Source organism: Patagioenas fasciata, chromosome 20, assembly GCF_037038585.1.
Source record: "Patagioenas fasciata isolate bPatFas1 chromosome 20, bPatFas1.hap1, whole genome shotgun sequence".
Lineage (NCBI taxonomy): Eukaryota > Metazoa > Chordata > Aves > Columbiformes > Columbidae > Patagioenas > Patagioenas fasciata.
The window spans coordinates 2,557,143-2,583,154 of NC_092539.1; the positions used below are offsets into that span (position 1 = coordinate 2,557,143).

At 50.4% G+C, this 26,012-nt stretch overlaps 3 protein-coding genes across 4 annotated transcripts; 2 read left to right on the plus strand and 1 right to left on the minus strand.

Moving 5' to 3' along the window:
• The first annotated feature begins 522 nt into the window (after positions 1–522).
• Positions 523–9,407, plus strand: ZMYND19 (zinc finger MYND-type containing 19). The gene is made up of 6 exons (XM_065853917.2): positions 523–676; positions 934–993; positions 2,105–2,211; positions 6,443–6,583; positions 7,505–7,685; positions 8,695–9,407. The coding sequence occupies exons 1-6, from the start codon at positions 626–628 to the stop codon at positions 8,836–8,838; spliced, it is 684 nt and encodes a 227-aa protein (XP_065709989.1). The 5' UTR covers positions 523–625; the 3' UTR covers positions 8,839–9,407.
• A 4,452-nt stretch (positions 9,408–13,859) lies between these two features.
• DPH7 (diphthamide biosynthesis 7) lies at positions 13,860–23,527 on the plus strand. 2 transcript variants are annotated; one of them, XM_065854097.2, is made up of 9 exons: positions 13,860–14,074; positions 14,399–14,535; positions 14,960–15,047; positions 16,200–16,294; positions 17,845–18,011; positions 19,162–19,234; positions 20,020–20,085; positions 20,263–20,435; positions 21,481–23,527. In XM_065854097.2, exons 1-9 carry the CDS (start codon positions 13,937–13,939, stop codon positions 22,101–22,103), a joined length of 1,560 nt encoding a protein of 519 aa, XP_065710169.2. In that variant the 5' UTR covers positions 13,860–13,936; the 3' UTR covers positions 22,104–23,527. The 2 variants fall into 2 exon arrangements, with proteins under 2 accessions (XP_065710169.2, XP_071673602.1); XM_071817501.1 differs by lacking the exon at positions 13,860–14,074 and having other exon boundaries at positions 14,437–14,535; positions 14,980–15,047.
• Positions 23,528–24,934: 1,407 nt separating this feature from the next.
• On the minus strand, positions 24,935–25,981 carry MRPL41 (mitochondrial ribosomal protein L41). The gene has a single exon (XM_065853867.2). The coding sequence runs from the start codon at positions 25,860–25,862 to the stop codon at positions 25,455–25,457; it is 408 nt and encodes a 135-aa protein (XP_065709939.1). The 5' UTR covers positions 25,863–25,981; the 3' UTR covers positions 24,935–25,454.
• Positions 25,982–26,012: the final 31 nt, after the last annotated feature.

Genomic DNA, 26,012 nt, shown 5'->3' on the forward strand with positions numbered 1-26,012 from the left:
GCGCACCGAGCAGCTGCCCCGCCGGCGGAGCAGGAGGAGCAGCGCCGGGGGCTGCGGAGGGGCCTGAACTCTCCACGGGAGCTGCGGCTGAGCCCCGGCCCTGGGGGATCCACGGCCCTGGGGGATCCACGGCCCTGGGGGATCCCCGGACTGCGCAGCCGCTGTGACCAGCCCGCGGGGCAGCGCGGCTGTGCCGGGGCCGGGCAGTGGTCCCCCCGTGCGTGGAGGCGGGAGGCGGGAAGCGGGTGGCGGACACACGCGGCCCCTTTAAGCGCTGCCCCCCCGCATTCGCGCTCTCCAGTGTTGGCGGCACAAAGCTTCCCGCGAACGTGACGTCACCGCCCGCGCCCGAGCCCGCTCCCGCGCGCGGTTCCCCCCCTTCCCCACGTGACCCTGCGCCGCGCCGCTGGCCGATTGGACCACCCGGCTGCGTAGCAGAAGCGACGCGCCGGCGGCGCGGGCCGCCATTGGTCGAGCGGCCACGGGTGGGAGGTGGTGCGGCGCCCCGCCCCCCCCCGGGTGTGCGCGAGGCGGCGGCGCGTGGCAGCGGCGGCTCCCGCCGGCGGGCTCTGCGCTCCGGGCTCTGAGGGGCGAGCGCGGGCGGCGGCCCCGGCCCGGCCCCGCCATGACCGACTTCAAGCTGGGGATCGTGCGGCTCGGCCGGGTGGCCGGCAAGGTGAGCGCGGCGCGGCCGCGGCCTGAGGGCGCCGGGGGGCGCGGCCGAGCGCTGCGGGCCGGGCTCGGCCGCGCCGGGCGGAGCGGGGTGGCGGGCGGCGGGACCGGGACGGGAGGGGGGCTGAGGAGCGGGGCTGAGGGGCCGCGCTGGCGGCGCGGGGAGGGGGGGCGAGCGGGCCGGTCGGTGCCGCCGGGAGGGGAGGGTACGGGAAGGCCGGGCCGTGCGGCCGCGCTGACGGCGGGCCCGGTGTGTTCCAGACCAAGTACACGCTGATCGACGAGCAGGACATCCCGCTGGTGGAGAGCTACTCCTTCGAGGTGAGCGACCCCTGCCCCGCCGGGCCCCGGCTCCCCCCGCCCCCCGCTCCCGCTTCTGGCCGCCCCCGGTCCCGCCGGTCCCGCCCGCGCTCCGCACCGCTCGCTTCGTTTTGCGCGTTTTTTTACCCGCAGTACCAACTCGCCGCTCGGTGTCTGCCCTGCGACCCGGCCCTCAGCCCCCCGCTCCCCCCGCCGCACCGGGGCCTTTCCCGGCTCTGCGGCCGCGGGTCCCCGGAGGGCTCAGCCCCGGGGCCGGTAACCGCGATCGGCTGCCGAACAGCGGGTTTTTTCGTCTTTAAAACCGCTTGTGGAAGCGCTTTGCTCCGCACCACTCCTGCTTTGGTGGGGGGAAAAGTTTGAAATTATCAAAACACCAACGCAAATGCTTTCAAGTAGGGAAAGTTGCGGGTTTTTTCGTTTTAAATGAGCATTAGTTTAGAATGAGTTGATTTATTATTTAGTTTTTGGCTTTCTCTTTGTATGCTTTTTGAGAACCGGCAATTTGTTTTCCCTTATTTGGCTTGGGAAACTTAACAATTTTCGCTCTGCACTCTCAGATGAGAAAAACTTCTTTTATTGTGACTTATTATGGGACCAGAAAAAATATCAGCTTTTAACATCCACTGAAAGAGCAGGTTCTACCAAGACTTTGAAAGGGAAAGAATTCTCCGTTACAAAACCTTGTGAACCAAAGGCTTTTTTGGAGGAGGGACCATCTTTTGCTTGGTGCCTGCAGCTCAACAGGTGCTTCAGAGCTGCTGGAAGTTTGAGAGCTGTGGCAACACTGCCCCCGAAAATCACAGAATCGACTGGGTTGGAAAAGACCTCAGAGATCATCAAGTCCAAGTTTGTTGCTGCTTTGCCCCCCAAAATCACCACGTTTGCCTGTTCTCTGCCGTGGAGTGGAGAAAAGAGGGCAGGAGCAGCTTCTTTCTTACCTTTCCCATCTTCAGACACAATAGCAGAGCTGGTTGGTTCCTTTGGGAGGTTTGGAACAGCTCAAATTCCATTAAGGACAAGTGTTAATTATCGGGTTTGTCCCATATCCCAGCGGAACGTGTGCTCTGCCGCTCGGCGCTGGGTGTTCTCACAGCCTGTCCTTTCTCTCCAGGCTCGGATGGAGGTTGACGCTGATGGCAATGGTGCTAAAATATTCGCTTATGCGTTCGACAAAAATCGTGGAAGGGGATCCGGCCGCCTCCTGCATGAGCTGCTTTGGTAGGTATCGTAAGGAGAGCTCAATACCTTCAGGGTTTGCTAAGGTGGAGTTTGCTGCCACCACTTGTGGAGCTTATTTCTCTGCCTGTAGCATTTCGAGGCCTCTCAGGAGGGTTGTGGCTGCGCTCGGTTGCAAACCCAGCACAGGGGCTGCCCGTAGATCTTACTCTGCTTTGGTTTTGCGCTTCAAATAACTGAGTCTCCGTAAAAATGTTATTCCCAGGGAAAAAAGTGATAAGTATTATGCAAATAGACACTTTAAATCTGTGAAATGCTACTAAAGCTTCAGTTCAGGGCTGGGAGAGCCAGGGCCTGGCTTCGTTTGATAGATGAAGACTAATTGTTTGAGGTGCTGTTATTCTTTTTGTGCTGTGATAATCAGGTCCGTGTTATTGGCACCAGTGAGAACAGGCAGAGCACTGGGGAGAGATGGAGCATCTGAGAACTTAAAACTTGAAGCAGTGCTGATGGTGCTTCAGATCAACCGCTACGTTTTATTTACCGTATTTTAAGAAACGTTGCTTAATGTCCTTCGTAGCTGCCAGTTTAGATTCAGAGGCAAACTTAGTTGTGAGAAGTTAGTTTGTCCACTGAGCTAAAATATTGCTCTTTCTAGACCTGTTTTGAGCATTTATTTTTGAGAAATTAAGCATTTTTTCTATTCAGTGCCATAAACTATACTTAATGCCCAAAATATAGCTGTGCTTTCTTTGTTGTTCCAGATTACTACTTCTTCCTCTACCTCTATATAAGAGGAGGGAGACGGGAAAAATATCACAGACTATTATTATTATTATTTACGATCTGCTCATTATGTATGAAATTTAACCTGCATCTGTTAATGTTTAATCCCTTTGCACATATAACTTGGTGAAAATTATTACGAAGCTGGCTACAGTACGTGGGATAAATCACTGTCGGCTGCTGGTAACTGAACCGCACACAGTAATAATTGTCTGTGAGCGGCATTAGACAGCACCTTAGGATCGTTCCGGCTGACTCTTGAAGGCTGCACCGATGGTGACGGGGCAGTTGTTTGCTCATAACACAGCCCAGTCATCGCCTCTTCTGGTTTGTTTTACTCAAATTAGGAAATAATTAATGTGTTCAGTTAGGTAATTCAGATTGTGTCACTCTAGTGCGCTGGTGTTAGAACAACTGGGATTGTGTGTAATAGTGATTTTTGAAAGCTGTAAAGGTGTGAACTGCCAGGCAATCCGAGCTGTAGTTCTGAAGTTGTGAAGTCAAATTCTCCGACTAGAAAATACAAAGTATTTCGGCGTTTCCGTAAGTAGAGTTTGATCCCTTCGAGGGTGCTGGTTTTGCTGGGATGTTTAATTCCAAGCTCGCACAACGCAGGTTCGTGTACCCCAGAAAGCCCCTTGCCTGCAGGTGCTGTGTCCTCGCTGCCCCTCCGAGGCAGAACAGCCGCCCTGTTCGGTTGTACTGACCTGCGCTGGAGGCTGCTTTCAAAACAAAGCAGAAATGTGTTTTAGTGGCTGGTCGTTGCCGTTGTGAGGAAGAGTAATGGAGGTTTCGGAGCTTTTGGAAGCCAGGAGAGACGGGCAGTAGTAGTGATCACTCTTCCCAGTGCCAGCCTTGCTTCTTGGGTACACTAAAAGCCAAGAACTTGAATTACTGCAGGTATAGGAGGGGAATTTAGCTGTTCTCCTCCAGACATTCCCCAAAAAATCAGCTTGCACTGGAAAAACTAACCTGAGTGTGGCTTCTGGTTGAAGATGGAGTAGGTGTGTGTTGGATGCTATTGCAAATAAGGAGATTTTTTTAATTTTAATTTTAAAAAATCAGTTAAGCAAGTATCTTTGTTCAGATCGTACATCACTCACAGCAGGAACCTGGTGGCCACCAGAGACCTTCTGCTCTTCCCCAAAGCTCCCACTGACCTGTGGAGCGTGAGCTGCGGTGCCAGATGGGAACCATGACTGACAAATCCAAATAATCTTTCAGGAAGAGCTTCCAGCAGCCTCTCTCGTGCCTGTTGTGTTTCGGGATGGACCGTTAGCTCCTCTGGTTGGGACCCGCAGGATAAGTCTGTCATCTTCTCACCCTGGTCCCTGCATAGAAACCCCAGCTCGCCGTGTTGTGGCTGGTGTAGTGATGTTCCCCGGGGAACAACAGCAGCAGAGTAGTCATCAGTATCACTCACTGTGTGTTCAGAAAGACATCCACCACCTCGGTTTTTTGAGCACTTACCATCAAACTGCCTGTAACCTGCTCAGCTGACTTGAGTTGCTGGTGTCTGTACTTGGCGCTTTTATTACGGCCTCGCTTCTCAAGTTGGCTGCTGAGATACGAAACAGCATCCAGTTAATTCTCCAGTTAATTCTCTGGAAAGGCTTAAGTGTTTTGCCTGGCATCTTGTGGGAGCTCAGGTGTGGTGGGGAGGTGGAAGCTCTGGCTCTGCAGCAGCGTTTGCTGCGTTACCGAGGCGGTTCCTTCTCTGCCCCCTCTGCAGGGAGAATGCAGGTTCTTCCATGAGCTCATCCTTTACTCACATTGCTGATTAACTTCTGCAGATGGGCCGTGCTGCTCGGTTTTGAAGCGTAAGGTCTAGGGAGAGGAGTAGCACATCCTTGTGCATTCAAAGGTTCGTTGATTGTGTACCGAGAAAAGGGATCATCCTGAATTTGCTAGTGGTAATTCTGGCACTGCCGCCAAGGGGTGTTGTGTTAACACTTTTACCCATCACTGACAAGACCCGATTTCCATGTTTAAGGTAAGAGAAGAGCTGTCAGGGGTGCAGATGAACGTGTGTTTGTCCAAAGTGGAGGGAGTTGGCTGCTGTGCCCTCTCTGCTCACAGTGTGGCGGGTGCAGACCCGGGCTCTGCAGGAGCAGTGATGGGCATGGGCTGCTCCAGGGCTTTCTGGAGTCGCCAACAATCTCTCCTGATCCTCTGTCTTTCTCCAACTCCAACCTTGCTTCAACTCTCATTATCTAATCCTTTTCAAAAATATTTCTTAACTTGGCCTTAGACTCCTCTCCTCCCTTTCCCCCCTGCACTGTTTGCTCTTGAGCTGAACGTCTGTCTCCTCCCAGATTCCTCATTTGTATCTATCCCATCTCTCTTGCTGGCACTCGGTCCCAGTCTCAGAACCTTTACTCCTTCTCTGACTGCTGCTCCATGTACCTCCTGGCTTCCTACATGTAGCTCTCAGGGTTCCCAACAGCCCTTACCACCCTTTGACAACGCAGAAGCAGCTTTTCCTCCTTCAGGATCTTTCAGTCTTTCTTTTCCCCAAGGTATACAGTTCCATCGTATCTGTTGGGACGTTCTAGAAGGAAACGCCGGGTACCCTCAGCCGGTGCTGTCGGGGTCGCGTTGTCCTCAGTCGCTGCCGTTCTGCTCTCTGACACCAGTCAGGGCACAGCAAACACCGACACGCAATCTCTGTCCGAGCGTTTCAGGTGGGATGGGGATTCCCGCGAGAAGCGATACGGAAACTCATCCAGGCGTGAAGGTGCTTGACAGCGAACTCGATACTTCATGAAATAAAGGAGAGATGAAAAAAAGGTGCAATGGGAAATGAAACTGTTAGAAGGCAAAAGGGAAGAGTCACAGTAGGACTCTAGTGTGCAGCTGTCCTTCTTGTTGCCATAATAGTATTATTATATTATTATGTACTATAATATCATAATATTATAATAATAGTTCAGAGCAAGTTTGGGTCGATGTCTCTTGCTCGGTTGTGGAGACGTTTCAGGCTTTCTATGCGTTACACGCAATTAGACTCTAAAAAGCATTTGCATGCTTGGTGAAACCTCTGTCCTGTTGCTCGTTAGAGACGTTTCTTCATAAATAACAAACTCTGTGACTTCGTACCAGTGCCAAACTTGCATCAATGTGTCTGACAGAATTTCCTGTTGAAATAATGAAACAGTGTTGGCACCTCTCAAGTCTGCTCTGTGCAACACAATAGTTACATAGGTGCAGTAACCAGAGCGGTATCGCTTTCTTTGCAATATGCTTAGAATTTAAATGTAACACGATTGTCTTTTTGATCCCGATATTTTATAACAGCAATAACCTCCTGGAACAAGTCTCTTTCTTCCGGGAGTTGGTAGGTCTGAAGTAGCCACTGCAGTGTTTTGGCAACCCAGGCTTTATGGCAACTGTTTCAGTGACACCAGAAGGTGGAATTAGCGATTCTTGCCTTTTACCAACGTGTCGTGTTCGTCGCTGACGTTCCAGTCGTTTTTGTCTCCTCCAGGGAGAGGCACCGGGGAGGGATCGCCCCAGGATTTCAGGTGGTGCATCTGAACTCGGTGACCGTGGACAACCGCCTGGACAACCTGCGCCTCGTTCCGTGGGGGTGGAAACCCAAAGCTGAAGAAATCTCTAGTAAACAAAGGTAAAAATATCTTAAATTATCGTGTCTCCTTCCTTGAGCAATTTCCATCTTGGCACTGGGTTACTTACATGTCACTATGTCTTAGTGTCCTCACCTGGGGAATGGAATCAATGCTCGCTGTTCATGGCAGCTGTGAAGGGACTGTCTAACCCCCTGGGTTTATTATGTAGAGGTCCTGCTGTGCCAGATGTTGTCACTGCAGTAAAGCAGCTGGAATTCCCTTCCACTCGAGCAGCAGCATCTGGGCACGCTGGATTCAGTCTGCAGATCTTACGGGCTTGTGGCTCTGGTCCTCAGGCACCAAAGTTCTAACACAACCTGTAGAAGCCAGCGGGTGTATTTTGGGTTGGAACCAAAGTGAGTTCCTGGGATCAGCCTCCATGATCTTTCACCAGGAGGCTGTGGGAACTTCATGCATGCCACATTGCATTGATGTTACACAAAGCACATCACACTCAGCATCAGGATGGATTTAGTTGTGATGCAGGGATGTTCATTTTTGGTGCGTTTAACATCACACAAGTCAGGTCTCTTGAAACACTCGCAGCACCCATGAGATGGGGATGTTCAGAGCTCATTAAACTGATGTTGAGATGTTGTGAATGGCAATGGTGCTTCAGTGATGCTCCCAATGATTCTGGGAGTTCAAGAACAAGAAACAGACTTCGAGCCATTTACACAGAAATAATTTTGCCTTATGTCAATGTATCTTGATAGATACTTTTTAACTTTTTGGTATTTAGGCTGAAACAACCCTAAAGATATTCCTAAAGATATGGAATATCTGAGGAGTTGTGTAGCCTGAGGCTTAACAGGCTAAATACAATGTTAACCCTATTTACTCTTTATTAATTTGGAATCAATTTCCTTGTATGCTTGTTATGGATTTATAGACCAAATATGTACTTTTTTTTGTTACAGGGAACAAAGTCTGTATTGGCTGGCGATCCAACAGCTTCCTACAGACCCTATAGAAGAGCAGTTCCCTGTGCTGAATGTGACACGATACTACAACGCTAACGGGGACGTGGTGGAGGAGGAGGAGAACTCATGCACATACTACGAATGTCACTACCCCCCATGCACAATGATCGAAAAGCAGGTGTGTGCGACAGAGTTGAGAGTAAGCACGTAATGACTCGGGCTGCCGCGTGTGTCCAGGGCTGTGCTCTCTCAAATGTAAAGCTTTACACGTGCCATTCGGTTGCTAAAAGCCATAATTCTTTTTAACTCGGGTTTTCTTTGGCGTGATGCTTCAGACCCTGCGATGACTTTCAGTTTGAGAGGCTGTAGTTTGGAACTGGAACAATGAATTGACCTAGTGGTTTACTGGGAAGAGTTGAATTTCCGCAGGGTGTGTGAAACGCCAGGTGGACGTGTTCCCCATGGGACCCTGCAGTGGGCAAGCAGCTGTGTGAGGTGGGGAAGCATCCTAAGAGGCTTTGAAAAATAATGCGTTTGACCTTTCCTGAGAAGAGGGTGGATCCAAGTGGCCCTTGGTCGGGAGAGCTGGGAGGAGAGCTGGTTCTGGTTCTTGCTGTAGGCAGATCAAACACAGCCACGTGTACGAGGGAGGCGTCCAAGGGCTGTGCTGTTCTGTCCTTATCCCCTAACAGGAAGGGGTTTTCTGTGATACCAAATGCTGAGTAGGCTAAAATCATTGCATTCCACTTTTTTCTTTGGGCGTTTGCAAAAATGGTCTGAAATGCCCTCTATTTGAAAAAGAGTGAGCTTTACCCTTTATCTGGGTCTGCACATGGAAGCTTCCTGGATAACCCTCAGCTGGGCAACGACTGAGCCTGTGCAGCCCTCCTGGTCACTCGAAACTGGAGATGTTTGTGGTTGCAAACAGAACTTCAGTTGGCAAAACAGTAGCAGGGTGAGAACAAATGTGAAGCGCTCCAATATTTTGTCTATTAAGCCGTAATACGATTCCGCAAGAGCAACTGCAAAATGAAACAAGTGCAATTACTTCAGAACTTGTCGGTACTCCGACGCTCCTGGTGGGATGTTTGTGTCTTTAAGTGCAAAAGAATGAATTATAAACCGGCTTGGGAAATGGTGTCGGGGCGCTGGGCGGGCTCGCTAACGCTGTCTCGTGTTCTTCCCAGTTACGCGAATTCAACATTTGCGGCCGCTGCCAGGTAGCGCGGTACTGCGGGTCGCAGTGCCAGCAGAAGGACTGGCCCGCTCACAAGAAACACTGTCGGGAGAAGAAACGGACCTTCCAGCAAGAGCTGGGACCAGAGCGATGACCGGGCAGCGCGGGCCTCTCAGCAGCAGGATTCCTTCTCAAAGGCATTGGACTCTTGCTTTTGCACAGTAATGACAGGCTGCTCCGTGAAGCCAGAGGCACTGAAGAAGAAATAAAACCCCTGTGATGCTTGAGCAGAACGGCTGACTGGACTAAGCCAGCTCCGACTGGTGCTGTGGAAAGGGATCGGGTCTGCCCTTCCAGTATTATATTCTCAAGCAAAAAGACTACTGTGGAGGCTCCAGGCAGGAAGCTTCTCGTTATTTATATGTTAATACGTTTGTAAACTCATGTACAGTTTTTGTTAGAAATTCTTGATAGGACTCATTAACTGTAATGTTCAGATGAGAACATGTTGTTGGCCTAAAAGTTTCAAAAAAAGACAAAAAAAAAAAGTCATGTAGCAAAAGCTTTTCCTCCCATGTGGCTTAGAAGTGTCTGTGGCTGTGCCAGGGCCGGGAGGCAGCTCGGGCACCAGCGCTGACTCCGCAGAACTCTGCATGGAAGATATATTTAAAACAAACAAACACAGGGGAGGGGGGGAGCAAACAAAGTAAAGGTTGGAATGAATCCTTGTCTGCTCTCTGGTTTTCTCCTGTTCCATTCCAGCTGCTTTCAGAGCACTCTCAGACCTTGGAAATCGCTCCCCAGCGGGAACCAGGACCCATGCTCACAGACGGGGGCGTCACCGCCACCAACCGGCGCTGCGGTTCTCAGAGCCGGAGTCGCTGTCCTGTGCAACCACTGTAGGTACCACAGCTGTGGGGAGGCTCAGGGAGGCAGTGGCTGCGTGGATGGGGCTGCCCTCATGGTTTCCCCGTGAGCCTGGCAGACACTATAGTGATGTGCAGATATATTTAAATGATCTCATGTTTGGTAATTTGAGTTATTTATTCATTCACCGTCTCAGTGAGGGTGTCAGAGCCTGGCCCAGGCTGCCCAGGGAGATTGTGGAGTCTCCTTCTCTGCAGACATTCAAACCCGCCTGGACACCTTCCTGTGGAACCTCAGCTGGGTGTTCCTGCTCCATGGGGGGATTGCACTGGATGAGCTTTACAGGGCCCTTCAACCCCTGACATTCTGGGATTTTTTAGAGAGGTGCTGTCAATCCAAGAATCATTTTTTGAATCTTTTTTTAACGTAGTAATAAGTAAAATAATATGGGAGGAGGATTTGACTTGCACCCCCGTTTTCCTTTTGAGACATATTGTCATGTATAATCTGGAGTTATTTTTCATTTTTGCCTTAGAAATACAAGGAATATCAACTGAATTTCCTGCAGAACTAAATGGGTAATTTAGTGCCAGGTGTTAGTGTTGCTTCCCCATAGAAGAATACGAGCGGCTGAATGCCCAGCACAGCCTTTCTCAGAGTGCTTACTAGATTAGGTATTGAAATATTTTCTGTAAAAGCCCTCAAGAATTTGATTTTTCAGGCAGGATTCACTTGGCCACTTCATATTGCAGTATTGGTCTTGCTTATATTCAGTTGGTTAGAAAATTGAACTGTGAACTTCCAGTATTATATTTCTAATATCTGCACAGGAAGCTCTTAATTATTGGTGTTTGGATGGGTTTTTGTCCTTTGGCTTTAAGCATCTTGGGAAATGACACAGAACATCTGAACCTTCCTGCTTGGTGGGCACATTGTCAAGCTGCAACTCTTAAACCATGGTTATACTTCTCTGTTCAGGCAGCCTGAAACACATTTACCTGTGAAGAAGTCAAGCAGGACCTAATCAAATTTTCCTGGAATGGCAAATGGGTTCCTGCTAAAGAACATTCAATTATTTGCTTTCAGTTATTTGCTGATTAATATAAAATGAGACATAAGGATATTTTTTTAACTCAAGGTAATCCATTGAAAAGGGCAGAAGCATTGACTCTCTTTCTTGCCTTTTTATTTTAAAATGCTGCTACTTGTCATGGCAGTTTTCCGCTGTTTCACAAGTCATCATCTTTAGCAAACAGAATTGCACACTTGGAGCATTTAAACTCCTCCAGACTGAGCAGGGAAAATGGTTGATCCTGCTGTTTGTGATGTTGCTGCAGTGAGAAATGAGATGAAGGCGGCAGGTGAGGTCCTGATGGGGCAACAGGTGATTGCTCTTGAGGTGAAGGGGATGAAGGGTGGGACTGGAGCTAAAGGGGCTGCAGAAACAGGGCAGGTGGGTGCTCGGGGTGACCCTGATCCTGGAAAAGGGGAGGGAAAGTGCCCCTGGGTTTGGGGCTGTTAGACCATCGAGCCCATGGAAAGTGATATCCAGAAAGGGCTCGGAGAAAAGACGCACGTACCAACCTGAGTGTGTAAGCGGTGACTCCAGCCTGTCCTCGTGCTGGAGGAGGGAAGTGTGATGGGGATTTTGGCTCTTGGAGGTGTCCTGGGGACTTCATGAACCACGTCACTGCCTGCAGGACGGTTTTTCAATGATTCTGGCAGATCTTCGTGACTTAGCGAGATCTTCCCTTTTTGTAAAGTGTAAAGTTCCTCTTGAACATGGCAGCTCTGCTTCGTGTAGCCAAACGTTTTCCAGAGCATGAAGCTCTGGTAAAGGATCTCCTTTCTCCTCTTAAACGTGGCTGACGTGGATATGTGCATATGGCCAAGTATTTAAAAACCACAGGGTTAGAGTACATGGTTTTTTATCTCGGAGCAGCCTGTGCGGTAGATGAGCCAGGACCTACCTGATGGCAATGCTCTCCATCCAAGGTGTTTCCTGCATCTGCATAATTTATTCCTTGGTTCTCTGAAACACAAAGTGTTTGCACACACCCCTGATTCACCTGTGGACCAAAACAAGGCTTAATGAGTCAGGTTTCCTAGATAGGAACATCAGTTTGGAAAAGAAGCTCCAGAAGACCTCTGGGGGAAAATGTGGCCACACTCGAGCTGTGAAGAGCATGGAGAGAGAACAAGTGCGGTGGGTTGGGGTTAGGGTGGTTGCACCTTCACACCATCAGTCTCTAAGCTGTGGTGCCTGTCACGCTGTGGATCTGATTCGTGTGCTTTGGGGAGAGACTGTGGCGGTTCAGGCCAGCGCAGTCCTGCCCGGGCTGTGTCACCGGCCGTGCCGCCGTGTCCCTGGGAGCCCACGTGGCTCCTGCACAGCTGCTGAGGCTCCTGGGCCTGCAGGAGTCCCCGCCGGTGGGTCACACTGGTTGATGTTGAGATGTGAATGTCTGTCTGGTGTCGGATGGTTCCGGGAGGATCCCATGGGCATCCAGACCCTTTGGGAGAGGCTGGGGAAATATTCGTGTCGCTGGGGCAGAGTGGTAAATCCAGCTCACGTCAGGAACCTGCAGCGTCACTGGTGACGAGGTGACCGAGGGGTGCACACACTAAACACACCATGAGATGTCCATTCTTCCCTCCCAGATACCCCACCATAGCAAAATAGGGTGGTATTACCCATCCCAGGCATTCGAAAGTCACAATTCAAACCGATGAAAATCACAGCTGGCTTAACACAAAATCTCAAATACAATATATTGTAAGGTGTTAAACTCTTGTTATTTGAGCCTTTAATATACCTGTAGGATTTTACTTGTAAGTTTTCCTCCATGGTAGTGATTTAAATGAAGCTGGTGAAGGTAAAAGGGGCAACTATTAATAAAAGACTTAAATTCTTGCGGGTGGCATGGAAACTGTAAAACACCGCATGGGGGTCAGCAGCAAATGTTTACCAGCTATTGAAACACAACTGAGTGGGGACAGTGGGTGGGATGTTCGTAGGTTCAAGGGTGGAAAAGCTGAGCTGCTGGCTGGGATGTGACCTCGGTGCCCACAGCAAATGCTGAAATGAGTTTTGGGGCAGGTGTGGCAAACTACAGCCAGGTGAACACAGCGCTTGGCAATTCAGAGATGCTGTGATGCTGTTGGAATTGCTTGAGTGGCTTCAACAGGCAGGGGACAAAGGGGCTTTGGGTGGTACAGACTGCTTGACCTGCTTGATCATGATCAAGGCACTGAGGGAAAAAAGCTGCTGTGGGAAAAGGGGGAATGTTGTCACGAGGACAAACAACTGTCTAAAAGACAGGAAAGGAAGAGTTAAAGGGAGGTGTGGGGTTTTTTGTGAAGGGAAGTCAACGTTTGGATGCCAAAGATATTAAAAAATAATTGGGAAAAAAGTAATGAACCAGGAAGGTAACAACATCCACTGATGAGGTTGTTCAGTGCGATAATGCCGTAACAAAGGCTGAGTGGAGAATCGCAGGAGGATCTTACAAGACAGACTGGCAGATGAAATTCAGTGTTAAGAAATGTAATGTTGTTTATGGGAAAACCCCAAAAGGCGAGCCCTGAGCTGCCGGTACAAATGTGCTGTGTGTCCCGGGCCGGTTCTCACCCCGGGGAAGGGCTGCGGGGAGTGGGATGAGGTGCCGGCAGAAATGGGGTCACCCAAGGCTGGAACAGCGAGGGCACAGCCCCCGATCTGCGCTGAGAGCAACAGGGTGAGGAAGAGCGGCGAGGGAGGATGCGGGGAATGGCGGTGGTGATTTTCTCTCTGATGAGCAGCTGGGGGTTCAGATGAGCAGCTGCCCTTCACCTGACCCACAGGGCCCTTCTCGTGGGTTGTTGTGGGTGCTGGAGCTCCTGTCTGCACAGAGCTTGGGCAAGTGACAGGAGCAGAGGAAACGGCCTCAAGTTGTGCCAGGGGAGGTTGAGGTTGGATGTGGGGAACAATTTCTTCTTTCCCAAAGGGCTGTGGGGCACTGGAACAGGCTGCCCAGGGCAGTGCTGGAGTCACCAGCCCTGGAGGGTTGGACAGACGGACATGAGGTTCTCAGGACATGGGGCAGCGCCAGAGGTGGGTTATGGTTGGACTCGATGATCTTGAGGGGCTTTTCCAACCGAAATGATTCTGTGATTCATGGGAAAAGCCACATCCGAGGGCGCTAAGGACGACGCTCGGCACCCCCCGAGCTGTGTGCCCCAACCAGCCGGGCCGCGGTCACCGCGCTCCCCCGGGCCGGGCAGCACCGCCCAGCGCTCCCGGGCCGGCAGCGCCGCCCCTGACCGGGAAGTGAACGGGCGGCGGTTCCGCTGCGCGGCGGCGCCCCCGGAGCCGCGGGGCTCGGCATGGGCCCGGCCTGACGGAGATGGCGGCGCCGAGCCGGACGCGGACGCTGCAGGTGGTGGACACGGAGTTCAGCGCGGACGCGGTGGAGTGGTGCCCGGTGGAGGGCTGGCACAGCATCCTGGCCTGCGGCACCTACCACCTGCGCCCGCCCGCCCCGGTGAGCCCGCCCGCCCCGCTCCGGGGGTCCCGCTGCCCCCGGCCGCCGCAGACACCGCGTTTCCCGGGGGTCCCGGAGCCACTGTCCCCCCGCGGGGCCGTGCCCGGTCCACCCGCGTTACCGCAGCCCGTGGGTCCCCTCGTGAGCGTGGGCGGCTCCGAGGGACCTGCGGCCGCTTTAACCCCTCAAGGGAGACACTTGGAAAGCGGGAGCGCTCACCCCGCCCTCGCCGGCGGTCACGGCACGGTCGGGTGGGGGAAGGTCTAAGGGAGGTAGAAAAGCTGCTAAACTTACTCTTTCTTTTCTTGCCGGTTTTCGCCGCAGACCGACTCCCGAGGGAGCGACGGGGCCTGTGACCGCACCGGGCGCCTCTACCTGTATCACTACAACGAGGAGCAGCCCTGCATCCCGCTGAGCGAGATCCAGCGCATCGACACGGCCGCCGTGCTGGACATCAAATGGTAACGCTGGCCCGGCCGGCCTCGGGTCTCACAGCAGCGGGTTCTGCCTTTTTTGGCTGTTGATACGGCAAAACCGGTAATATTTACTGATTAAACTGTCCCTGGCTTCTTGGAGGGAAGTGTTCTCCAGTTTCCTTCAGCACGCAGAGGCCGCGCTCATTTCTGATGTGCTTTTCTGCTTATTTATGAACAACTGGTCAGTGACTGTGGACCTCTTTTGTTCATATAGTAATATATAGATTTCCCCTGTATATAATCCCCTCCATGTAGGTTTGTGGAAACTCGAGGAGCCTTAGATTTTCTTAATGAGATTTTTATGAAGTATCTTCTCCTTGTGCATCCGGGAATCCAAGTGCTGACTTTCCTCTCCTCCTTAAACACCAGCAAGATGGACATTCGAGACTTGTTCAACTTGATGTTTTAGGTGCCATGTTCCCGTTGCAGAACACCCCATGGTGGGCATTGCAAATTCGACGGGCGCTGTGGAGTTTTTCCAGCTGACCGGGAGCGAGGTAGGTGGCTGTTGGAGCTGCGTTTAGCCCAGATTATTAGCAATGTTCAGAGGCTCGTAGGAAAGCTGTATGGTTTCCATGGCTTCCTCGGTATGCTCGGCTTTCTAAACGCTTCTTTTGTCTTCTGATAATGTTTCTCATGAGTCTCACTAATTTGTTTGTGGCACTGGAGGGACTGGCTGGGCTCTGCCCACTCGCAGAGTGCGGGAGACGAGGGACATGAAGGAACAGAAGCAAACCCTGGAAGCTGTCGCTTGACAGTGTGGAGTAGTTGGTGAACGTGGCAGAAAGCGCAAAGTTGTTCAGAAAGGCGAATAATTCTGGAGAGGGGCGGCTCTTGGTTGGTGAGAGAAGGGCGTGATGAGCCATTCCCGCGGAAGGCAGCCTGGAGGGAATTCAGCAGCCAGGTCCTCACGTCTCCTGCGCTTCCCCACTCACTGAAAGGCAGCAAAATATCAGGGGGTTTGGTGGGAGATGGGAAGGCGGGGATCCTGTGCATGCACGTTTGCTTTGCTGGGCTAAGCGATTGTGCGTTTCTGTGGGACGCTTCATCTCTCCTTTAATGTGGGACCCTAATACGCTCATGGGTCTGTGGAGTCAGCTGCTGTGGAGTCAGCAGTACCCGGGGTGTTACACACCCCTTTTTTCCACTGAGAGTCTCTCGGCAGGAGGCACCAGCTCTGTGCTGTACTTTGCAAAGAAATGATTTATTTTAGAGGAGTTTCTGGGATCCGTGCCTGCGCCTCTGCAGTGGAAGCTGAGGGAAGAGGGGGTCAGCAGCAAATTGAAACAGAACTGAGGGGGGACAAAAGGAGGCTGGTGTGGTCCAACAGCAGTGGGTGGGGTGTTCGTAGGGTAACGGATCTTGTGTCCAAATGCAGAAGATGGAAAGAGCAAGATTTGGCAGGTGAAATGTGCAAAGAGCAAACAAACAGAAACAAAAAAGTAACGCAAAGGAAAATGGAATATGAAGAACATTCAAGTCATAAAACTTGCACAAGTAATTTTGAAAAAGGGGAGCAGGGAGACTGCCAGTCAGGAGGGGGGAGGTCTGGACTGAAGGTGAAGTCCCAGCAGAACAAACCTCACGTTCTGACCCCCCCTGCCGCTGCTGTCTTCCCAGCATTAACCCGTTCCTTTTCTTTCCAGTAGAAGAAGAGCTGCATGCTGGAGCCGTGCTTCAGGGCCCCGCTCGGCGCGCAGCGCCTGGCCTTGTCTCTGGACTGGTCCACAGGACGGGAGCAATGGTGAGGATGGGAGAGAAGGGTGTTGGAGGTTGTTGTGTGTGTGACAGTTTTCAGCCGCAAGTTGAGGACTTTGATGAATGAACTTTTGGTGGCTTTTTGTGGTTTCAGACTTTTCGTGGTCGCAGCTGTCTCCCTGCACCTTCTCTAGAAGGTGCTGTTGGCAGAGCAAGGGTGACAAAGGGACGATGTGTCTTCTGTTGCTTTTGCTTAAAGGGAAGACCAGAATGGGATGTAGATGGATCCGCTGGTTCCAACTCTGCTCTTAGAATGGGTGAAATTTTAGTATGAAGTTCCACCGAAAAACTGCTAAAATAGCACACGTAGGCAGTTTAAACATGGGTTAGTGAGAAATGGGAGATGATTGGCTTGGAAGCGGCTCCTTCCTCTCTCAACTGCTCATACGTTTGATTCAGAAATGGTGTCACTGCATGCAATAACGTGAGTTAGCTGTGCCTTGGAAGAGGTAGGGTATATGTTTTCTGTATGTTAAGTGCACAGATGCCTTTGGTGGGAGGCTGGAAACCGAGGGGATCAGGTAGTTGTGTGCTTAATGCTGTAGGGCAAATATTTAATAGTTTTGGCTAATTAAAAGCTGTTTCTGTGCATGCTTTTTTAATGAATAAATAGAATTCCAAGTTACACTTTAATCAGCATTCAGAGACCATTCCATTGTCGATTCTGTGTGATTCTTCCTCAAATTCTTCCCCTTGTCTCTGACCTTGAGATGAATGATCATTGCCATGATGAAAAGGCCTTTTAAAGCCTGTCGCTGTTGTCACTTGAGAGACAAATAACCCCTTCTAGAAGCTGAATGCTCAGCCTTCACATCTCCTGTGGGGAAATTTGGGAGATTGAGTTTGGTTCAGTACCTATCATACAGTGTGGAGATGGAAAGCAGCCCCGAGCCACCAAATCAGTAGCTACAATTGCAGGTAATCAAACAGAAGGTACCTGGTTCATGTCCGGGATTGTCAGAACATCTGTGCACTGTGAGCTGCAAAACCTTTGCCAGTGCTCCAAGAACATTGTGTCCAGAAACCGCGACTGCAGGAAGGGTCAGGGTCAGCCGGCACCCCCGAGGTCTGTGACAGCAGGGAAATAAAACGTCTTCATACTCCAGAAGAGGGAAGAGACGCTGAAAGGTGCTTGTCAGCCTCACTGGGAGAAAACCAATTCCTCTTCACCTGGAATTTGTTTATTGATGTAATATCAGGTGTGTGAGCAGTCAGGTTATGCACCTAGGAGAAGGAAAGCCCCAAGGCTGTTGTTTTTTCCCTCACATGTGTGAGTGGTTTGCTGCCCCTGTGAGATGAGGGCATGGGGATCATTACTGTAGGCGATTTGAAGATGATGGGCTGGGCTGAAGACTGAACAGGCGTGTGCATTCCTTCCACTGTCCTGCTGGTTTCTCTCAGCGTTAGTTGAATCGAACATATACAGTACTACGTTACGTTACCTGTCTCTACTTTGGTAGCTACTTTTTTACTCTAACAGCTTCTTAAGACACAGGTTTCAGTAGTTTCTGATGTTTTCTCTGTGTTTCACTGCAGCGGATGTCCTCTCAGAGTGATCAGCAGTGATTCAGAGGGGAAGCTGAATCTTTTCTCCATAGATGAATCTGCTCCTTCTGTCCATGTCCTGAACCAGTGGGAAGCTCACAAATTTGAGGCCTGGATCGCTGCTTTTAATTACTGGGACACCAATATTGTGTATTCAGGTCTGTAAAGGCTGGGAATCTCATTTTGGGGTGCCAGGGGAGGGGGCACCGTGTTTAGGGGTGAGTGTTCCTTGGGATTTTACTTTCCAGGGTTGGATGCTGCTTGGATCACACTGCTTGAAAGACCAGGGGCCTCTGCTAGAGATAAAAGGCTTCTTGATTGCAGGAAGTGGTTGGAGTTAATGAGGAGAAGCTGTGGCTTTTAAACTATTTTGGATGGCTATTGGCAACAAAGTTTTCAAAAGGGATCTAGGGGGTTTCTGGAGTCCAGTCTTTTTATCTTTTCTTTTTTCTTTTTGCTTAGCAAAGTGAGGGTATTGCTAATGCTCGTCTCTTCTGTGGTGATGAGTGCTGTGAGCATGGCGTTTGGTGTGGCTGTGAAATGTTGGGAGATCCCGGGGCTGAAATGCATCAGCTCGGTGTTAACTGCATTGCCTCAGTGCACTGTGCAGGCCGATATTTGGGGAGAATCATAGAATCGTTTTGGTTGGAAGAGACCCTTAAGATCGTCGAGTCCACTGTTAACCTCACATTGTCAGGTCCACGTCTAACCCATATCCCATGTCCCATGCATCTTTTGACCCCTCCAGGGATGGTGACTCCAGCACTGCCCTGGGCAGCCTGTTCCAATGCCCCACAGCCCTTTGGGAAAGAAGAAATTGTTCCCCAGATCCAACCTCAACCTCCCCTGGCGCAACTTGAGGCCGTTTCCTCTGCTCCTGGCGCTTGTTCCTGGGGAGCAGAGCCCGACCCCCCTGGCTCCAAGCTCCTTTCAGGCAGTTCAGAGATCAGAAGGTCTCCCCTCAGCTCCTGTTCTCCAGCTGAACCCCCAGCTCCCTCAGCCGCTCCATCACACTTGTGCTCCAGCCCCTCACCAGCTCCGTTCCCTTCTCTCCACTCGCTCCAGCACCTCAAGGGTTTCTTGGCGTGAGGGGCCCAAAACTGACCCCAGGATTCAAAGTTTGGCCTCCCCAGGTCCCAGCACAGGGACGGTCACTGCCCTGGGCCTGCTGGCCGCACCAGTGCTGGGACCAGCCAGGACACTGGTGGCCGCTTTGGCCACCTGGGCACACTCTGGCTCACATTCAGCTGCTGCCACCAACACCCCCAGGTCCTTTTCCACCAGGTAACAGTGTATGTCTCTGTGCAGGAGGAGATGACAACCTGCTGAAGGGCTGGGACACCCGCTGCCAGCCAGAGGCTCCCGTCTTCACCAGCAAGAGGTGAGTGTGTCTGCAGCTGGACCCGACAGCCGCCGGGTGGGAACATACGGTGCTACCGTGGCCCTTGCTAAGCCAGAGATGTGCAGTGACAGCGGGGTCCTGTTTCTGCCTCCTTTGGGAAAGTGAGACATCTATTAGTTGTTGTTTTTTTTTTTCATCAAGACAACTTCAGGTTGAAACTTTCTCCTCTGTGTCCTTCAGCTTAATAAACCAATAGCTCACTTCCACACGTGAAGATGGTGGTAGCTTCTTTCTAAAAGAAAGAGACAGATTTATACTTTTATTTTTGGAATTTCTATGGATGTTAAATTTGATTATCTTATCTCTTGTTTTTTAGAAAATATTCTCCATTCTTCACTCATTTGAAGGAATGGTCTTTTTTTTTTTTCTGGTGGCATAACATGTCTTTTAAGATATGATTAAAACAATGTGCACAATGTGCACAACTCTTGTATGTAACCTTAAAATACACTGGGGATTATTGCTATGGAAATATTCATGTTGGGAGTAAAGTCTCCTGGGAATGAAGTTATTGTGCTGAAATTCTTACGGGCTATGAACAGCAGTTTATGGTACAACTAGAAAATATTTGTGCTGAGTGGGTCAAAGGCTGTTGGACCGATTGATGGGACTCTGCCTGTGTATTTCACTGGATTGAAGTTTGAATTAAACTCTCTCTCCTTTCTGGAGACACCTTGATGCAGTAATTTGGACCTAAAATCCATGATGTTCAAGGAAGACTCCCTTCTCTAATCTCACGCTGGGCTCCCTTCCCTCTCTTGCAGACATTCAATGGGGGTGTGCAGCATTCAGTGCAGTCCCCACCGGGAGAATCTCCTGGCTACTGGCAGGTAAGTCCCTTCTGGCTGCTCTTCACTAATGTGACCAACACTGATGTGCTACGGTGCGATCTTTTCAGAAATTCAGTGCGGTGAAGAGCATGCAATCTCGCCTTATTTTCTTCTGTGCTTGTTGCACTGAATCAGCTTTGCTGCCTGTCCGCATGTGTGTTTGTGATGTGTCTCCAGCTACGACGAGCACGTGCTGCTGTGGGACACCAGGAACATGAAGCAGCCGCTGGCAGACACCCACGTGGAAGGTGGGGTTTGGAGGCTGAAGTGGCACCCGACCTGTGATTTCGTGCTGCTCGCGGCCTGCATGCAGAGCGGGTTCAAAATCCTGGACTGCCGCGGAAGCATGGGTGAGTGTTTGGAGGAACAGAGATGCTCTTGTGCTGCTCTGCTGCCTCCAGGTTAACAGGGAAACTCCATCTCTGGGCTTGCTGGAGAGATCTGGATGTTGTTCATAGCCATAGACTTGGATTCCAACCTGAGGTAACTTCCAGCCTACCCTTGCTGGTGGCCTGGCGGGATGTGCAAAGACACTGGCATTGCTCATGTGTAAATCCTTTCCATGGGCAGAAAGCCTGTTTGTGTTGGTGTGAAGGCCTCACCTGCTGACGTGATAGTTCTGGTTTGTAGTCATCTTGGTGGTTCAAAGAGGTTCTTCCGAATGTCAGGTGATGCTTCACTGTCAGCAGAAGTTCCTGACCCACTGGTGAATTTGTTATTGCCTTGGAAAGAAGTGCTGTGCAGTCTGGTTAATCTAGAATAACATGAATAAGCCTTCCATGTGAATCAGAAGGTATTTAGGTGATTAAAAGCTGTTTGCATTTACATTACAAATACAGTTTTGCACAAACTGGTTGCCTTCCTGGGTTTCTCCAGGCCTTGGGCAGATGCACAGCTTGCGAAATGAGGATGACATTTCTCCTTTGTAGGGAAGGGAGGAACTTGATGTCCATTTAATATCAGAGCAAGTGTTTGACTCTGAAAGCTCATGGGAAGAACCCATCTATGATTTATTGATAACCAGAGGCTGGCCTGGCAGTCTCAGCAGCTGTATTTCTGAGGCGATCACTGTGTGATCTATCTTGTCCTTCTTGTGCCTTTTTATGTATTTGGAATAACGAGGCTCTTAAACCTCATGCCCACTAAACCCTCTTGTCCTGTCTGCTCACTGAACTGGGGAAAATCAGGGCCAATGAGAGGTGGCTGAAAAACTCTCAGGGGAGCCAGAACCTCGTTTCTCCTAGAATGCTTAACTGTTGTGGAGAAGGAAGTAACCCGAGAACTCTTCCTGTAGGACATGGCCAACACTGGAATGGCTCTGAGCAGTCTGCAGCAAACCACAATTTGATTTCTGATAGTTTCATATATATATATATATATTTTTTTTTTTTAAAGCGGAAAACATGGAGGAATGTATCATCCTGTCATCCTATGTCTTGCACAATTCCTTGGCCTACGGGGCTGACTGGTCCAGGCTGTGTCCGAGGGATTCCTGGACTGCAGCGCAGGACTCGGCTGCTGCGTGTCCGTCTGCGGAGGAGCCCGAGGGGAGATCAGATGGAGGCGACGAGAGACTGAATTTGCAGGTCCAAAACCTGAAGATAATTTATGAGTCTCCTACAGCTACTTTTGATGTAATATTGGATGAGGAGAGCGAAGGCCCTGCCCTGCCACTTAAAGCAGAGGGGGGCCCTAAGCTGTCTGGGGATCCTGACCGGGTTGGGGGCCCTGACTTAAAGGGGAGTTTAGGTTTGGCCGGGTGCCCAGAGCGAGGGGGAGATCCCGAGTCAGGCAGCAGATCTGGCTCAGGAGCAAAGAGACCCAGCGGGATGGGCCCGGACAGAAGCGGTGATTCAGCCAGGTCTCTAGACAACCCGAAAGAAATGAGCATCGTAGCAACTTGTTCCTTTTATGACAATATCCTCCATGTCTGGAAGTGGGAGATGAGCCTGGTGACCCCTGTGGGGACACCAAGTTCGAGATCTCCGTCAGAAAAAACAACTGAAGGTTTGCATTGACCAGGAGAACTGTGCTGAGAGCAAGAGCTGAGCTTGGGCTCTGATTTCTGCTGGGCTTTTCCCATTTTATTATTGAGCTTGTGAGCCTTTTAAGGCCAATCCTGATGGAATTACTGGTGGTTTATTTCCAGGGCTAAGAAAAGCCTTTGCTTTGAGGAGCGTGGTCAAGCACAGACACGTTTATTTAGTTTTCCCTTAATGTATAAGTTCAAAGTGGGAGAGCTTTCCTGGCAAAGGTTGCTGCTTTTTACCGTATATGTCAATCCCTTCAAGGCTGGTTTGCATTTGTACAATTGATCTGTTAAGCCCATTCTCCTCTTTCCATCACAAACCAAACTTGTCTGCGTTGCTGCATGTAGACAAAATAAGTGATCTGAAGTTTCCTTGAACGTCTCGGAAAAGCCCATGAGTAGAGGCGTAGCTGCACGTGTAGCTTGTGGTGTGATGTGTAAACTAGTGCGTGCCTTGAGAAGACACTCAAAGACAGTCCGGCTACTGATGTTGTACTTGTAGGGGTCTTCGGTAGAGAGAAATTATATTTTTAGGAGGAAATCCAGACTTGAGCAGTGTGACAGGCAGCAGTTCAGCGATGGGGAGCATTGCTCTGAGGAGGGCATTTCTTGAAGGGTTCTGGTGTCTCTGCACAGCAGAGTTTTACATCAGCCTCCATCACCTGGTTGCAATCTCACTTTTTCACTCCCCAAGCCAAGCACAGCCTGGTTTAGCATAAATAGCACAGTGATCCCCACTGCATTTTACTGCCAGACTTAACCCCCTTGTCCCCTGGTGCCCAGCTCGTGTTTTCTGCTCTCCACAGTGACACATCATGCAGGTCCAAAGTCAAAATCTTTCCGTTTTTTAAAGGTAAACAGCTTTAAGATGAAAACCTCCAAAAAGTACAGGCAGTGTTTGCTGATGTCTTTTAAGTTCAAAGTAAGTTAAGTACAGAAACCAAAATCTTAACAACATTGCCCTGACTACCTCCAGGAATGGCTGCGGAATTTCTCATGGTCACTCCATTAGATTTCTTTTTCCACTGTGAAATACCAGCAAACCCCTGTTTCTGGAATGTTTTCTCTGTTACCTTCCTAGAAACAAAAATACAGCTTAAACTAGGTAAGTAATTTCTAGCCTGTGTGGATTTTCCTTGAGGGTCCTAAAGAATTAATTGCCTGGAGGGAAAGAAACACCAGCAACAGGTATCTGTGTGTAACAGTGCTGCAGCTCAAACAAGGGACAGCTGATAAGAATTTTACTGCTCTGAAACTCCTTTTTCAAGGGTGAATGTGTATTTTAGAAGACATCCTTGAGTGCTGTTACATGAAGATTCATACTAGTAGTGTGAACAAGAGCTTTTGTTAAAAAAAAAGAAACAAAAACTGCCCTATTTTTGGATGTTTATAAAATAAAATCAATATAAATGATTCACTTTGGTCGTTATGATTTTTATAAAGTCCTTCCCAGTTAGTCCGCGTGAGGACCTTCCGCCTTGTCCTGTGACAGCCAGTCCCTGAGGGCGTTTGGTGGCCAATGTGGACAATCTGGTTCCCTTACACCTCAGTGAGAGCACCGAGGGTGTATCCCTGCAGGGACACGGCTTTTGGCCGTGACTCAGTCTTAAAAGCTTGTAAAGCTGTTTTATTGCCATGCGGGATAAAGAGCCTGAGGTGAGTGAAGCTGAGAGGTGTCACAGAACGTGACCAGACTGGGACACTTAATGTGTGACATTAGTCCTTGCTCTGCCCTGAGAAATGAGGAGTGTCCAGTGAACCTTTGTCCTCTTTCAAGCAGCTTCTTCAAGGCTGGGCTGGTATCAGCACCAAAGGCTACAGGACCTGCTGGTCCCCAGCCTCACGTCCTCCTGTCACCCACCGCTCCAGCCACCTGCAAAGGGCTGACCCCAAGAAAGCAACACCCTTAAGAACAGGCAAGGACCCACCTCAACCACATCTGCATAAATATTATGCTGGTGAGCTGAAAAATGCAGGTCAGGCTTAATTAGAAGAACTACAGCTTCCCTTCCACCCCACTGCAGATGTGGTTCTTGAACCCTCTGTGCCCAAGCGCACTCACAACTTTGGTTACTTGGGGCTCTAGTGCTACATCCCCACCTGCCACCACAGCCCCATCCAACCCCCAAAAGTGGTATTTATATATTTTTTTTAAATACCACTTTAAGGATTCATCTGTCAGTCTTCATCACAGACTGGATGCTGAAAACAAAATAAACATGCTTCCTTTCTCCAAAAGTGAACATTTTAATTGTGATTTATTTCCCTAATGCCTGAACTTTTAAGTACTTTGTATTTAGAAAACCTCATGGAAGTCCCTGAGTACCTCAGGGAGGGCTGTGCTCTCCAGACACAGAAGAATCAAAGTCTCAAAGACCCAGCACTTGGATGTCAAGGAAAACACGTTCTTTCTGACAGCTTAAAAAATAAATGAGAGTAAATAAATGTAGGAGTACTTACATTTATACAGGCCTAAAATTACACTTGGCCCTTTGAAGGCAACTGCGAGGCTGATGTGGCCCCTGGTGAAAATGAGTTTGACACACCCGACTTAAACCATTTAGAATTTAGCAGTTCCTACTTTAAACAGTTGCACACACCTGTCCATAAATGTCACTTGTATCCATTTTATTTGGTGAACAGCAAGACACTGCTCTTCTAATAATGTCCCAAGGTAACAACCCTTGAGATATGTTTCAAATTTAAACAGTTACCTTGCAATTTCAAGCAGCTGCACTGCTAAAGCACAGACATTAGATGTACCTGGTAACTGTATCCTGATTTACCCTAAAAGAAAGAGAAGCTTTAAGACTTGGGGAATTCAGGAAAATCATGACATTTAATATAAACAACAGTTCTCAGAGAGTTTAGGGTACAGACTTGGCTTTGCCCATTGTAGGTCTCAGTCCTGAGTCAGTGGAACACAGCTGGAGCTGGGGGCATCCCCGTGTCCCTTGTTTGGCCACTGGTGCCCCTTGGGGTGCGCTGTCAGTGCCCTGTCCCCATAGCCGGGGAACCCTGGACCCTCCTGAAATGGGCAGACCTGTCCTCTCACTCCCGGAGGGCAGGAATTCCTTCTCAGAAGGACAAAATGATGTTTCAGCCGCCTGGAGAGAAACTGCCGCCTGTTAATTATCAGCGTCTGATCAACCAGCTCTTGTCTGAGAGCAGGACGCCCACATGCTTACACAACCACACACAAATAACACTTCCCTTAGCTGGGGAGGAAACATTAACCGCCAATTTAAACCAGACATTGCAGAGAGACCAAGAGGAAGGGGTTGCTTTTAATAGCCAGTGACAGTCTCTCACAGCAGGGCGATGTTCTTCCCACGATGCTCTACCGCACGTAGTTCTTGGGGAAGAGCTGGAAGAGCTTCCCCTCCTGCGTGGGCTCGAAGCCGTACTTCTCCAGGTTGCCGGGCTCGAACGTCCCGTCCTTCACGTCCTTCTCGATGCGAGGAGCCACCACCTCGCTGAAGAGCTGCTTGGCCGTCATGGGCGGCTCGGAGCCCTCGGGGGCGCGATACGAGACGTAGGGTTTGAGCTTGAAGCCCTCCAGGTTGGGGACGATGAACTGCGGCACCATCTCCCTGAGGAGGACGAACTTCTTGCCGGCCGTCAGCACCCCCAGCTTCTTGGCGCCCCGGCCCTTGTTGTGGCTTCGCGGGCCGCGCTTGCTGGTGAACGGGGACATGCGGTCGGCGCCGCGCACCAGCCCGCGGGCCAGCGCGGTGAGCAGCCCCATGCCGCGCACCGGGGGGTCAGCGAAACCGGATCCGACCTCCCCTGCGGTACCGGCCGCGCAGAGCAGCCTTCACCTCAGCGCGCCACGGCCTCCGCACACGCCAACACCGCCCGCTCCCATTGGCCGAAGCGCACCAGCCAATCCGCAGCG

Excerpts from the sequence above, each read along its gene's own strand:
- DPH7 (XM_065854097.2), top strand. The coding sequence starts at position 13,937 with ATGGCGGCGCCGAGCCGGACGCGGACGCTGCAGGTGGTGGACACGGAG. Across the intron at positions 14,536-14,959 it reads GCCGTGCTGGACATCAAATG|GTGCCATGTTCCCGTTGCAG; the intron begins GTAACGCTGGCC and ends TTGATGTTTTAG. Across the intron at positions 20,086-20,262 it reads AATCTCCTGGCTACTGGCAG|CTACGACGAGCACGTGCTGC; the intron begins GTAAGTCCCTTC and ends ATGTGTCTCCAG.
- MRPL41 (XM_065853867.2), bottom strand. The coding sequence starts at position 25,862 with ATGGGGCTGCTCACCGCGCTGGCCCGCGGGCTGGTGCGCGGCGCCGAC.
- ZMYND19 (XM_065853917.2), top strand. The coding sequence starts at position 626 with ATGACCGACTTCAAGCTGGGGATCGTGCGGCTCGGCCGGGTGGCCGGC. Across the intron at positions 677-933 it reads TCGGCCGGGTGGCCGGCAAG|ACCAAGTACACGCTGATCGA; the intron begins GTGAGCGCGGCG and ends GGTGTGTTCCAG. Across the intron at positions 6,584-7,504 it reads GAAATCTCTAGTAAACAAAG|GGAACAAAGTCTGTATTGGC; the intron begins GTAAAAATATCT and ends TTTTTGTTACAG.